Here is a 14256-nt window from a genome sequence, read left to right as displayed (position 1 = left end):
TCTCAATCCCCATAGTAGTGAAGCCCAGTATCCCATATGGACTACGAGAAAAGGATTTACCGGTAGGTACCCAAAATCCTATTTTTTTTTCCATATGCACCAAACAATCTGAAAGGAGATTCATTAGAGAAAATTACTTTACCCGAGTCCTCAGTAGTCCAATGTTAGGCACTCAGAAGGGGGAGGTTAGGTTTAGGCGGCGGATACGGGGGGGTTGAGGTCAGGCTGCAGGATGGGGGTTGGGCTACAGGGAGGTAGGGTTAGGGGCAGAGGCGTACCTATATATTCGTGGGCCCCATAGCAAAAGTTTGTAAGGGCCCCCTATTTAGCAACTGATGGTGATAAATGTATGTAAAACATATTACTACACAGCAAAGATGGGCCCTCTTCAGCTCTGGGCCCCATAGCAGCTTGACCTTGTACGTCATTCGTATGTATTCTGTTTCAGAACTGTTTTCAAAACATTCTAAGCCTCTACCAATTTGTAAAAAGTATATTAGCAGTTGTGCTGGCAATTTCATTTTCTACTATGGAAACTGGGCAGATTTTGCCAGAATTTAGTATTACCGCCTACCTTTAGATTCACTCTAGACCAGTGGTGTCAAACTCATGACCCTCCAGCTGTTGTGGAACTACATGTCCCAGCATGCCCTGCCACAGTTTTAGCAATCCATTATATATTATTTATTTATTTACAGTTTCTTATATAGCGCATACACTTTACAGAGAATATTTGAACATTCACATCAGTCCCTGCCCCAGTGGAGCTTACAATCTATGTTCCCTACCACATGTACACGCACACACAGACATTCTAGGGTTAATTTTGTTGGGAGCCAATTTTACCTACCAGTATATTTTTGGATTGTGGGAGGAAACTGGAGTACCCGGAGTAAAGCCATGCAAGTACGGGGAGAATATACAAACTCCGCACAGTTAGAGCCATGGTGGGAATCAAACCCATGACCTCAGCACTGTGAGGCAGTAATGCTAACCATTACACCATCCGTACTGCCCCATATATAAAATCTGTGTCAGGGCATGCTGGGACATGTAGTTCCACAACAGCTGGAGGGCCATGAGTTTGACACCACTGGTCTAGACGATCAGCCCTCTGAATTTGTATGCCTTTCTCTTGCTGTAGAATCAGTACATGATTTGTATCATTTGCACATGCTCTAAAGCAGGGGTGTCAAACTCAAATTCATCGGGGGCCGCATCAGCAGTTTGGTCACCCTCAAAGGGCCAGTTGTATCTGTAGGACTAGGTGTCCACTCTTTATTATCATAAATTATTGTCACTGCATTCAATTATTGTATACTCAGCAGTAGCATTTCCCTCCTGCTATTGCTGTGAACTGCTGTGCATTAGGGCACACGGTGCCTGCACAGGGGGGCAGCACTCAGTCTTAGGGCATATGTCCTGCTTATTATCATGGGACACAGCAATTAATGATGGGCTGCAATGTGCCAGTGCACACACACACACACACACATAGGCAGAGAGTTTGACACTTACCCGCTCTTATGCATCCACTCCAGTCTGAGCTGCTCCACCACCAAGGACACAGCTGCGCTCTCACACAGGCGCATTTCCCCCTCCCTCCTGTGAGTAGCGCTCCTCACACTTTCTATCCAGGAGTGGGGGCAGCGTGCTCCCGGTCACTGTGCAGTGCACACTCAGCAGTAAGTGACCTGGAGCGCACAGCAGCAGCAGCACCATTCACCACGACGGACCTGCTCTTTCCTCTCTCTGGCTCCTATACAGCAGGTGGGAGCGGAGGAGGGGTTGACGACCGGTGGTACTGCGTTAGAGGGCAGACGTTCTCTGGCTTGTAGGCTGCCGCGCATGCGCTTAAGAGGCGGCTTTCTTGTTTAAAAAAAAAAAACGAGAATAAAAGGTGAAGGCTGGCGGCGACTGCGTGGGCCACATGAAGAGGTCTGGCGGGCCGGATTTGGCCTGCGGGCCTTGTGTTTGACACCCCTGCTCTAAAGTGTATGATTTTATATTTGCTGTGAGAAATTGCACACATGTCCAGTCCTGAAGCACAACTGTTCCCACATATCTTGTACATTCATGTGTCATGTTGTTCGTTTTTTTTTCCCTGGCCTGTCTGATTCTGTGGAACTTGTGGCACTTGATGAATAAATTTACTTTATAAATACATTTACAATGCTTACAAGTTTAACCTGTATTGCAATGTCTGATGTTAACATTCCTTGTTTGCAACATAGGACACATTTTAAAGCAATGGTATATCCTATAACGTTATACTAGGATTCTTTACCATATTGCCGTGTGTGCACACAAGGTTTGCTATATTAGTAGTGTGGAACACAATATGTGGCTTTCTGCCATTTTTTTTTTTTTTTTTTATTAAGTGATCATTTTAGTGTTCTCCTTGGATCAATGCCACAGGCTCTCCCAACAGCTTTTTGTATGTGCACCCGGCACTATCCTGGTCCAGGGGCCAGACTGCAAAACCAAGTTGCCCTCTGCTTAGGTTCCTGTAACAGGCACAGTATCTTTACCCATCTTTATGAGGCAGGGCGCAATTTGGACAGTGGCCATATTCCTACGATGGACGCAATCTTGGCTGGGAATCCCATTTTGGAAATGTTAAAAACCCAAAAATCAGCAGAGATCGCTCAAATACGAATGAAAAGTCACGGTAGAACATACATGTATGAATCAATAGACCATTGGCCAAACTCGAAAGGGCTTTCCAAAGGCACCAATAAGACACGTAAATATACTGCCAATCGTAGTCTGCCAATAATTCCACTTAAAAGAAAAAAATTCAAATAGCCCATTTTTTGGCATGGGAGTTTGCAGAAGCATGCACAATTCATTTGAGATCCGTGCAGTGTTTCTGAGTATAAAAGTAAAAAAAAAAAAAAATGGGTCCCCCCCCTCGCAAGCATATGTAATGAGACCTGTTTGTAGCGGCCCTAAAAAGTTGCACACTACGCCCTTTATTTAATTTTTTTTTTCTAACTGTATTTTTGGAACCAGCTCAAAGACCAGATCACATTTGTATTCCAATCAGCTAAATTGCTACTTTAAAAAAAGTTTTCCAAGAATTATTAAATTTAAAGTTGTTGAGATTTATTTGAACTGAAAATTAAGGATTTCAGATAAAAAAAAAATTGTCATCCTTTTCAAAATTTTGCACTGCCCCAGCTACTTCTTAATGCCACCTAGCTGGCAAATACTGAAGGCTATTCACAACCTGGATATACAGTAAATTTAACACAATGTTCTAGTCCAGTGGTTCCCAAACTTTTTAAATCACTGGCACTCTAGAGCAGGCATTCCCAACCACGGTCCTCAAGGCACACCAACAGTGCAGGTTTTACTGATATCCAGGCTTGAGCACAGGTGACTTAAATAGTACCTTAGTGATTCTGAATAAACCATCTGTGCTGAAGCCTGGATATCACTAAAACCAGCACTGTTGGTGTGCCTTGAGGACCGTGGTTGGGAATGCCTGCCCTAGAGCATCAAAATATTTTCAAGGCACCCCTAGGCCAAATGCTTTTTATCAAGAAATTCAGAAAAAAAATATTAAATTAAGTGCATTGTGTTTATAAGTCACATTTATCTGGTGAGGCCGGGGCAGGATTTGCTTCTGTTTGTCCACATATATTATGATTGGCAGCCACCAGCACTGGTTTTGCCTGGTACATTGACCATAAATAATATGAATTGATCTTGGTCCACCAACCCAAGGCATCCCAGGGTGCCTAGGCACACAGTTTGGGAACCACTGTTCTAGTCACAAAATTGTGTGATGGTCCTCTATGACACAGATCTGATTCTGTTACAGCTGCACCAATTCCCTTAGATTCACATTGTTCTCTATTCACTCTCAGTCCACAATGTGTTCTGTGTTCTGCTTCTCGTAGGTGGCCAACTATGGTGTCGGAGGCCAGTATGAGCCCCATTTTGATTTTGGAAGGGTAAGTCCGTGTTTCAAATTGAACAGAAACATTTTGTTTTTTTGTCTCTTCTAGGTGGCAAATTATGGAATGGGAGGACAGTATGAACCACACTTTGACTTTGCACGGGCAAGTAACGCTCTGAGGCCATATAAGCAGCACTCCCACCTCTGTAAAGCCAATAGACAGTATGAGCTGAAGTTGATGGGAATGCTGTTTCAATGATGCCTCTATTCTTGTGTGTCACGTTGCAGTTTACGTATTTATAAGCTGTCCTGGGAAAGCATTTTCTAAAAAAAACCCACACAATAATCCCGTATGTGTGCGTTTTAGACACAACCATTGGATGCACCAACAAAACTTGTACCAGCACTTTGCTTACAATGCAGGCAATAGTCAGACTCTGCTTCCAGCAATGAAGCAGTTGTGTTTGCACCATTTCATCAACATCTGAATAGGCACCTACCTTCCAGTCATTGCCCAATATATTTCTGGGACCATGCATCTCACAGAGTCCTGTGACTGTGCTCTCACAGCATGGGACACATGCGCTGTATACATTTTTGGCATGCTAGAGGCATTCTCTTTGTCCATTTTGCATGAACATGTAATTTGTATCTAACATAGAATCAGCCCCTGTGTGAGCATGAGATGGAATTGGAGTATCTCGGACCTCAACAAAACCTTTTCCTCTAATCTAATAGTTGCTGGTATTTAAGGCTTTGTTCAGAGTACATGTTGGTTTTATGTGTATTTGTCAATTTATATTTTGAAAATGTTTGTCTAAGCATGCTTCTGCCATGATCTATACTGTCATTGTAAGATCGGGTGTTTAAGGGCATTAGCGGTTATCTGATTAAAGAGCATTTGAAAACCCTAAATTAACTAAATCACTCTTCAAATTCAATGGGGGGGGGGGGGGGTAGTGCTAAACACAGGAAGCTGTTGGAAGCTTGTGTAAAATGCAACTGTGTACATACAGGGTAATTACGTGATGAGAACCTTTCTCTAATGGGGCCCACACACAGGGAGATGTGCTGAGAGAGTGTTCTGAGCGATACTAGATAGCTCAGCACACAGTACTGCATAGCGATGTGCCGCTGAGCAATCTGTCAGGGCCAGTGTTCTCCCCTGAGAACACTGGCCCTGACGCCGACGATTAACTAGATTTATCCAGCGTGCTGGATATTAAATTGCTCAGCGATGGCGATGCCGTGCATCGCTATTGCTATGCCTCTAACCACTGAGCTATGTAGGGGCATTTTCTAAGCGAATGTCCATAAATTGCTACGTGTGTAGACCCCAAACAAAACATGAGTCGACGCAAGGGTTTAATGTCTGGATAATCCGCATAGCATTAGCATACCAGGTTCCATGTTCAATCTCCCCAAGGAACTGAAGCATGCATGTTGCTAAAATATATTTTTGTAAAAGACTTTATACCCTACTAAAGTGTTCTGTATTCCACAGAAAGATGAACCTGATGCTTTTAAAGAGCTGGGTACGGGCAACAGAATCGCGACCTGGTTGTTTTATGTAAGTTTCTATTGAAAATCTAAACTGCATCCTACTGGATGCCTCTTTCTTGTAGTCCTGTTTTTTTATGTCATGCTCTAAGGAAGTAAACGCATCCTGGTACCTCAATTTCCTGTTTGTATTCTATGTAAGGGTGCAAAACCGAAGTCATGTTGAAATCGACACTTTTTGGTTCTTTATTACTTGTTGAGGGACACGGGAAACATTGGTGCATAGTAGTGTTGGAAGAATGGGACACTTCATATTCTGTTACTAGTCTGCTGCTTCTTCCCCTTATACCACATGCCTACCGAGAAGCCTAAAAATTCATTAAAGTACCCCAAGTGTATAGGGGATTTTCTCTTGCAGCTCTTAGGTTTGTTTGTTTTTTAATAGAAAAGCTGCCGTCTCCCTATAGGTGTCCCTATCTATAGTCTGGTATATGCAGAAAGGAGTTTTGTTGGTGATGGAGACAAGGTAACCAATGTAAGACGAGGTTTGATTATGCTCAATAATGCACATAAAAATGTGCCAAATAATTCCATAAGAAAAAATTATAACCACTAGAGTAGGCTTAGCTTATAAATATTTTTTTTTCTTTTCTTCCCCCCATGCTCATTCACTTCATAGAATCACATGCAATTATATGCAAAATAATATAACTATATATGACAAAGCTGCTATACTCTTAATTGTATGTGATGCAAAGCTGCATTCTGGGTAAAATTGTTTCCAAGGACAATACCCGTGGATGGTTAATAGTAATAAAAACATACCTATCCGCCTGATTACATAAACAAATGGCTGAAATGCAGTGAAAAAACATGTGCAGAATTGCAAGTATCCATACCTCCCAACTTTGCCCGCTCAGCAGGCGGGACGCTGCTGCGCGGCGAATTTTTTTGGGGGCGTGGCCTAGTTTTGGGGCGTGGCCTATACTTGCGGCTCCCCCGCGAGGCCATGCCCCCATTTTGCCGCTATGGGGGCATGACCCAGAGGCTCTGTGAGCCTCTAGCCATGCCCCCAGCCCCCTGGCTGCGGGAATAGACGCTGTGCGCATGCGCACAGCGTTTATTCCCCGCTGCTTAGCAGCTGACAGGGGGGACTCCCAACAGCCCCCCCACACCGCGGGACACTGCCACCCGCGGGTGGGACAGCGGGACAGTCCCCGACAATCGGGACTGTCCCGATAAAATCAGGACTGTTGGGAGGTATGAGTATCTATAAAATAAAGTCACATTTCATTGTTTTGGGTTCCCTGATTACTGGTACAATATTTCAGTTGGTATTGGTTCATTCATGCCAATAGCTGCCCTGTAATCAATCATTCACATTCATTATACTGTACATCCATAGTCTATTTTTAAAAAGTATGCTCAGCATTTCTGTGCATGTGCTGGCTGTCAGTACCAGGATGTCCCTGCAAGTCCACCGAGACCGACTGAACACTGACATAAAGCCACTAGTGTACTTTATTAATATGGCCTAAATTACACCATTTGTCTAGTGTGCTGTCTGTCCCATCTGTGCCTATGGTGGTCATTTGTTAGGTAGGCACTTCATTAGCTGTTACTCCTCTGCCATTCATCAGTCTGTCAGAGAGGGATTGGCTCGCACATTCCTAGCTAACACAAGTACTTTTTACAAATTCAAGTTTAACCCCTTCCTGACAGAGCCAGTTTTTGCCTTCCTGACGGAGCCCTTTTTTTCAAATCTGACATGTATCACTTAAGTGGGGATAACTTTTTTTTGCTTTTACTTATCCCAGTGATTTTGAGATTGTTTTTTCGTGACACATTGTACTTCAAGTTAGTGGTAAATTTTGGTCGATACAGTCTGTGGTTTTTTGTGAAAAATTCCAAAATGTCGTAAAAAAATGGAAAATTTTGCGATTTGCAAAATGTTAAATTTTCTGCTTGTGAGACAAATAATCTTACCACTCAAAATAGTTAATAACTAACAAAGACCATATGTATACTTTATGTTGCCATCATTATTTCAACCTCATTTTAATTTTTTTGGACACTAGGAGGCTTAAAATATGAATAGCAAATTCTCAAATTTTCAAGAAAATTTCAAACACTGATTTTTTTTTAGGGACCAGTTCAGTTCTGATGTGACTTTGAGGGACTTGTATGTGAGACACCCCCATAAATGATGCCATTTCAAAAACTGCACCCCTCAAAGTATTCAAAACAGCATTTTGGAAGTTTGTTAACCCTTTAGGTGTTTCACAGGAATTAAAACAAAGTGTAGGTGAAATTTCAAAATTTCATTTTTTTTGCAGATTTTCAATTTTAATACATTTTTCTAAGGAACACAGTAGATTTTACTAGAGAAATGTGACTAAAAATTGATTCCCCCAATTCTTTTGTTTTCATAAATATCCTATATGTGGCCCTAGTGTGCACGGTGACCAAACCACAGGCTTCATAATAGAAGGAGCACCTACTTGATTTTGGAGCCTCCTTTTTATGAGATTATTTTTTAGGCACCATGTAGGTTTCTAGGCACCATAAGATGCTAAAAGTTAGGAACCTCCCCCACAAGTGACCCCATTTTGAAAACTACACCCTTCAGGGAATTCATCTAGGGGTATAGTGTACATTTCAAACGCCCAGGGGTTTCACCAATTTTGATACAACTGGGCTGTGAAAATGAAAAAAATTATTTTTTCATTTTCACAGCTCAGTTGTATCAAAATTGGTGAAACCCCTGGGGGTTTGAAATGTACACGATACCCCTAGATGAATTCCCTGAAGGGTGTAGTTTGCAAAATGGGGTCACTTGTGGGGGGGTTCCACTGTATGGGTGCTTCAGGGGTCATTCAACTAGAATCTGTGCTGCAAAATCCAAATATCACTCCTTCCCTTCTGAGTCCTGCCATGCACCCAACTGGTATTTTTTGGTCACATGTGAGGCATTGCCGTACTCGGGAGAAATTGGGGCACAGATTTTGGGGTGCTTTGTCTCCTTCATTCCTTGTGAAAATGAAAAATTTTGAGCCAGAACTGCATTTTTGTGTAAAAAAATGTAATTTTTTTTTAATCTGTGCCCCAATTTCTCCCGAGTACGGCAATGCTATAGACGCGGTGACAGTTTAAAACCATGACGTATATATACGTCTTCGGTCGGGAAGTACCTCCCGACCATGACGTGTATATACGTCATATGTCGGGAATATCTTTATATATATATATATATATATATATATATATATATATATATATATATATATATAATTCAGTTTATTATCTGTAATTTATAATACAAGCAGCTTATGATGCTGCGGCTGGCGGGGGGGGGGGGGAGGGGGGGAGCGCTGCGTGCGCTGCTGCTGCTGCCGGGGGAGCTGCTGGACGCGACGGGTGAGTGCGAGCAGGGCTGCCGGGTGGGAGGGAGGGAGGGCTGCTCAGCAGTGGTGATCGGTGCTGTACTTAACAGCACCGATCACCACCGATTTCTGTGTTACCGAGCGGCTTAGCCGCCGGTAACACAGAAATAGCTGTAATTGGCTGTTCACAGGGACAGCAGACATCTCCAAACTGTCACCGCGTCTATAGACGCGGTGACAGTTTAAATCCATGACGTACATTTATGCCATGTGTCGGGAAGTACTTCCCGACCATGACGTAAATGTACGTCAAATGTCGGGAAGGGGTTAAAAGATTAATCAATCATCAAAATACATAGAAGTGGCATTTTACAGTGATCAGAAGGCTTACTGATGTAAACTAGGGTCTGGATAGTAGGTTGACAGTCAATAGAAAGTCACTGTGCGTTGTGAAAGGGCCTTCTGAAAAATCTCTGGTCCAGTAACCCAGCAATCTGACCCTGGTTAGAATGCGGGTTAATCCCGGGTCGCACCGGGTTGCAATGTAGCATGGACAGGTGACCCGCGTCCCTTTCACACAACAGGGAGGAGGCAGCGTCCGCTCCAAGCGCTTATTGCCAGGTCGCTATGGGGAGCTTTGCAAATGCCAAGTCGCTCCCAGGACCCAAAATTCCAGGTGTGACCCAGCATTAGTTATGTGAAAGGGGTATAACTGGGGCTCATGGGGTCAGATGTACCAAAAAGAAGTAAAAAACGTGTTGATCCTTTTTACTTGTGTTGACCTTTTGTCACTGTTGTCCTACTATTGTTAGCATGACTAGTATAATGTGTGTGGTTTTATTAGGTTATCTGTCACTTGAGTGGTTAAACCTATTAGATCTACTGTACTTCTAAATCAACAATCAGAATCCACTTTATTGGCCAGGCATACTTGCATATACTAGGAATACTAGCAATAAAATGCAATAAGGCAATTCTGTACACTACACTTTTACAAGCATTAGATTATGGGGTCTTCCAGGCAGGAATGCCACAATGGCTTCATCATTTCCTTGATTTTAACAATTGATGATTTGCTTTCAGCCTCATCAGAACCTTGTTGCCTTCTGCTTGCTGGCTGTTATAGGGAATATATATTATAGAATGCATATTGGCTTGCATCAGAGATTTTTGTTGGGTCCACCTCTCATCGTGGATAATGTGTCTTCATGTGAGACACTTTACGTTTGAGCAACAATGTTACTTACCCTTTAACCCCTTCACTGGTAATCCAGAGAATTTTCCGGGCTATGCCTTAATGCCCAGGCTGGCAAGCCTGGAAAATTCTCAGGATTGCCAGTGATTAGCACCGGGCAGCGCTGCTGAGTTCCCCTCCGCCGCACCCCTAGCTCACCCCGCCCCTCGGCTGTTACATTACAGCCTGCAGCGCCGGCTTATGACAAGCCGGGTCGCAGCATGTTGGGACGGAGAGCTGGCGTGCAGGGCCAGTCAGCGGCTGATTGACAGTTCAGCGGTGCTGCCGGAACATGGGGAGCAAATGGTGTTTTTTTTTTTTAAGGGAGCATTCCCCATAAAAAACTCACCCCGGGCCAGATTCTCTAAGCTTCAAAAGTGATAAAATGGAGAGTGATAAACAGCCAGCCAATCAGCATGTCACAGACTGTGTTTGAAAAAAATGTCAGACAGGAGCTGATTGGCTGGCTGTTTATCATTTTACATTTTATCACTTTTGAAGCTTAGAGAATCTGGCCCATGAGAATCTTCTATTGCTGCAGGGCTAGAGGAATTATTCAACCGGCTACGCCTCCCCATTGTCATTATTCAAAGAAATATATATATACTCTATTCTGTATGGATTCATTGGAAAATACCAGTGTTGGGTGGGCAGATTATTTTGAGGTTCAGTAAAGCTGTGTGCTTTAAAGGTAAATGTAAAGCACGTTCAGTCCTAATGGGAGAAAAGTGATATAATTATAATAATAATAATAATAATAATAACAACAATATTAATGTTATTTATATATAGCAATTTTCCCAGTGTACACAACTTCTTTTATCTATGTTTCTCTTCCATTTTGTTGTATGAGTTAAGGATTATAGACCATAATCCTTCTATAGTAATTTGTCCACATAGCTATTTCTAGATTACTGCTTTTCTGTTTATTTCATATGGCATTAATGTGTTCTAAAAAAAATTTTTTAAAACGTTTTGATACATTATTCTGTATCCGCCTTATGATTCTTATCTTGTTGGTATTGCATGACTACGTGTATATTTTGCTTTGATAAAGACATTGTTACAGTATATTAAGATTATATATTACTCTTGCAGATGAGTGATGTGGCAGCAGGTGGCGCCACTGTCTTTACAGATGTAGGAGCTGCTGTTTATCCTAAAAAGGTAAATCTGTTCGTTTGTTTTCCTGCAAAGTATCACTTCCACAGTATATGTCATCTACATTGTTAACTACGGTAATCTGTACAGTGTGATTCTCCGCATCAACCTTTAAGTTTCCCCAGCAGGCCATGTATTGAGTATTTCTGTCTGTGTGATAATTACTGACCCAGTAAAATAGAATAACTCCCCTGTGCATGATTAAAGAAACTAGACCTGTTGGTGCTACTTTAGGACTGGAGTTGAGAAGCCATGCTCTGGTATATATCACTTAAAGCTGTGTACACACGGGGGCGATCTCCGCACATATCGCTGGCAATATGGTGGCTGAGCGACCATATTAGAATAGAATACTTTATTTGTAATTAACCACTACAACAACGCACTGTCAACGAAAATTACACACAAGTACCTGCACACAAAAAAAAAAGCAACAAAAACATTTTGCCTGTGATTTCATGTGATGTGGGAGATAAATTGCTAGGAGCGCGCTCCCGCTGCCAGCCCTTCATGGTCGCTGGTCGCAGGAGCATGCTCCTCTGATTATGGCTAAAATAGCTGGTCCACACTGCACTGTGCACCAGCGACCAGCAATTTCTAGTCAAAATGAGGTAGAGACAGAATAGCTTGCAATTTTCAGACAAAATCGCTGCTCGCTGATGGAAACTGTACACTGAGCGATTTTAAGCCAAAATTGATCAGCGACCAAATCACACCGTGTGTACACAGCTTTACAATATAATCATTAGCTGGGATGTAATAGTTGCTGAGTTAAGCTGGTACACACCTACAGATTTCAGTCCATTCCATCTGGTGGGAACAAAAATCTGGTAATGTGTGGGACCATATGACAATCAACCATTAGACAGAAATGTTTGAGCAAATGTTTCTGAACAATGAAATAGATTAATTCAATTTGTCTGAATGACCATTGTCTGTTTTCCAGTGTTTAGGAGCAAATGGATGATTGTCATATGCTCCCATACATTACCAGAATTTTGTTGCCACCAGATAGATTGTACAGAAACTTTTAGGTGTGTACCCCGCATACCAGGTAAACTCAAATGAGGTCTCAGGAGGGGTATGGATCATTTGGTTGACCATAAGTTGGTCAAAAGTCATTAGGTCGACACCACCAGGTCTACATGCTGAAACATCGACATGGGCTAGGTCGACAGTCAAATGGTCGACATGGGGTTTTTCACTGTTTTTTTACCTGAAAGTCGACTTGGACACAGGATAAAGTGCACCGTCTCCCCTCACATGGCTCATTTTGCTCACCATGCTCTGTGCTCGCTGCTCTTGGCACACTATTTTATTCTCCCACCACGCCCTAGTGGTGTCTCATCATTATGGTCTGGAGACTTAAAGGTTTAAATCCCCTTGCCCAGCTGTATACAACACCCTGGAGTGGTGGTCTCCGTGTATCAGTGAAAGCTCCTAGGAGAAGCCAATACTATCCTACAACTAGTGTGGAGATGGTACTCTCCATCTTTGAGTCTGGTAGCCTAGTATTACCGTTAGTGATTGGTTGCTGCTAATAGGAATCCCAACATACAGCGTTAAAGCCACAGATACAGGATAAATTCTGACAATATCCACCTGGCTTTTTGTTTGATCTAGCTGGGCCAGATGTACTAAGCTTCAAAAAGTGATAAAATGTAGAGTGATAAACAACTAGCCAATCAGCTCCTAACTGCCATGTTACAGACTGGGTTGTAAAATGACAGTTATGGTCTGGTTGTTTATCATGCTCCATTTTATCACTGCTTGAAGTGCGATACATCTGGCCATTATTGTGTAATTGTTTTTCTGTTGCTAGATGTTAAATGCCCTTATAGTATTTCACAATGTCACATGCTATGTATATTCCTAGGGAACGGCAGTGTTTTGGTACAATCTGTTTGAAAGTGGAGAAGGCGATTACAGCACAAGGCACGCAGCCTGTCCTGTGTTAGTTGGTAATAAATGGGGTGAGTATGTAAATACAGTTCTCTAACATTACTGCACAACTTCCTGTTCCTAATCCCATGCAGAAATGTATGGGAATATTGTCTTGCAGTCATTACAAAACTATTTTGGGTTCTTTTTATCTTGCAGTATCCAATAAATGGATTCATGAACGGGGTCAGGAATTTCGAAGGCCGTGTAAATTGTCAGAATTGGAATGACCCAGCTCTACACCATGTTAAAAAACTCATCTTGGCCACAAAGCTTTCCAGACTGTACTTTGCCCAGTTTGCTAGCAATGAACTATAATACCATTGTCCGAGACACCTTGGGGAAGAATCTATTGTCTGGGAATAAGATCCAATATTTTTTAATTAAGCCTAAAATAGAAATACAGAATTGCTAGTATGCATTGTTAAAACATGGAGGAGGATGTACTTCGCTAGCAAAGAATGTATTTTACCTTTGTGCTTTGGAGACCCCAAGATAAATATAACAGTGCGACTTATGTCGTTTCATTGACCACACATTTGGTGTAGGGGTTTTTTTTTTCGTTTTTTATTTTTTTTTATTTTACATTCTAAAAAGTACAGCACATGGTAAAGATTTTCTAAATTAGATTTATTTTTTGCAATCATGTAATATATTGTGAAATAGCCGTTAAAGTTTTTAAAAAAGCAGATTTTGTAGTTTAATAAACACATAAGATCCTATCTAAATGGAACTTCACTGCATTTGGGAGAGAGAAGATAATGTACTATATTCATGGCTAATAGTCATATTTGTATGGTTACCAAACACATTAGTGGAGATCACTTCAAAACCACATTCTGAATGCACTGAAACAATCAATCGGCCTAAACTCTGCCAAATGAATTGTCTTACACGTGTGCAAAGGCAACTTCACACTATCTCTGCTATTCCCCACCTTATTATAGTATCTGTGCAGAAGGAGCGCAACATTCAGTATCATACATGTGAAATGTACATTATACCACAGCGGTGCCTCTCAACCTGTGGGACAAATTTTAGAGGGGTACGTAAACCCAATGATTACTGTACCTCTCCGTTGGTGTGAGATCTGAGATGTCGCAATGCTCATGTGCAGACCTCTTCCTGCC

At 42.1% G+C, this 14256-nt stretch overlaps 1 protein-coding gene across 5 annotated transcripts in view; it reads left to right on the top strand.

Annotated features, from left to right (window-relative positions):
* P4HA1 (prolyl 4-hydroxylase subunit alpha 1) overlaps positions 1-13639 on the top strand; it is a 68478-nt gene extending 54839 nt beyond the window's left edge. For 3 of the 5 annotated variants that reach the window (XM_083148451.1, XM_083148448.1, XM_083148450.1), the window contains exons 11-15: positions 4017-4070; positions 5412-5477; positions 11123-11191; positions 13062-13158; positions 13286-13639. In XM_083148451.1, the coding sequence (XP_083004577.1) occupies positions 4017-4070; positions 5412-5477; positions 11123-11191; positions 13062-13158; positions 13286-13356 (357 nt within the window). In that variant the 3' untranslated portion in view covers positions 13357-13639. Of the gene's footprint in view, positions 1-3908; positions 3963-4016; positions 4071-5411; positions 5478-11122; positions 11192-13061; positions 13159-13285 lie in introns of all 5 variants that reach the window. The other 2 variants (XM_083148453.1, XM_083148452.1) reach the window with 1 other exon arrangement.
* Positions 13640-14256: the final 617 nt, after the last annotated feature.

This window comes from Crinia signifera, chromosome 6 (assembly GCF_055691185.1).
Source record: "Crinia signifera chromosome 6, ASM5569118v1, whole genome shotgun sequence".
In the NCBI taxonomy this organism is placed as follows: Eukaryota; Metazoa; Chordata; class Amphibia; order Anura; family Myobatrachidae; genus Crinia; species Crinia signifera.
Note: the sequence above shows the minus strand (reverse complement) of the source record. Positions and strands in the feature narration are given on the sequence as shown.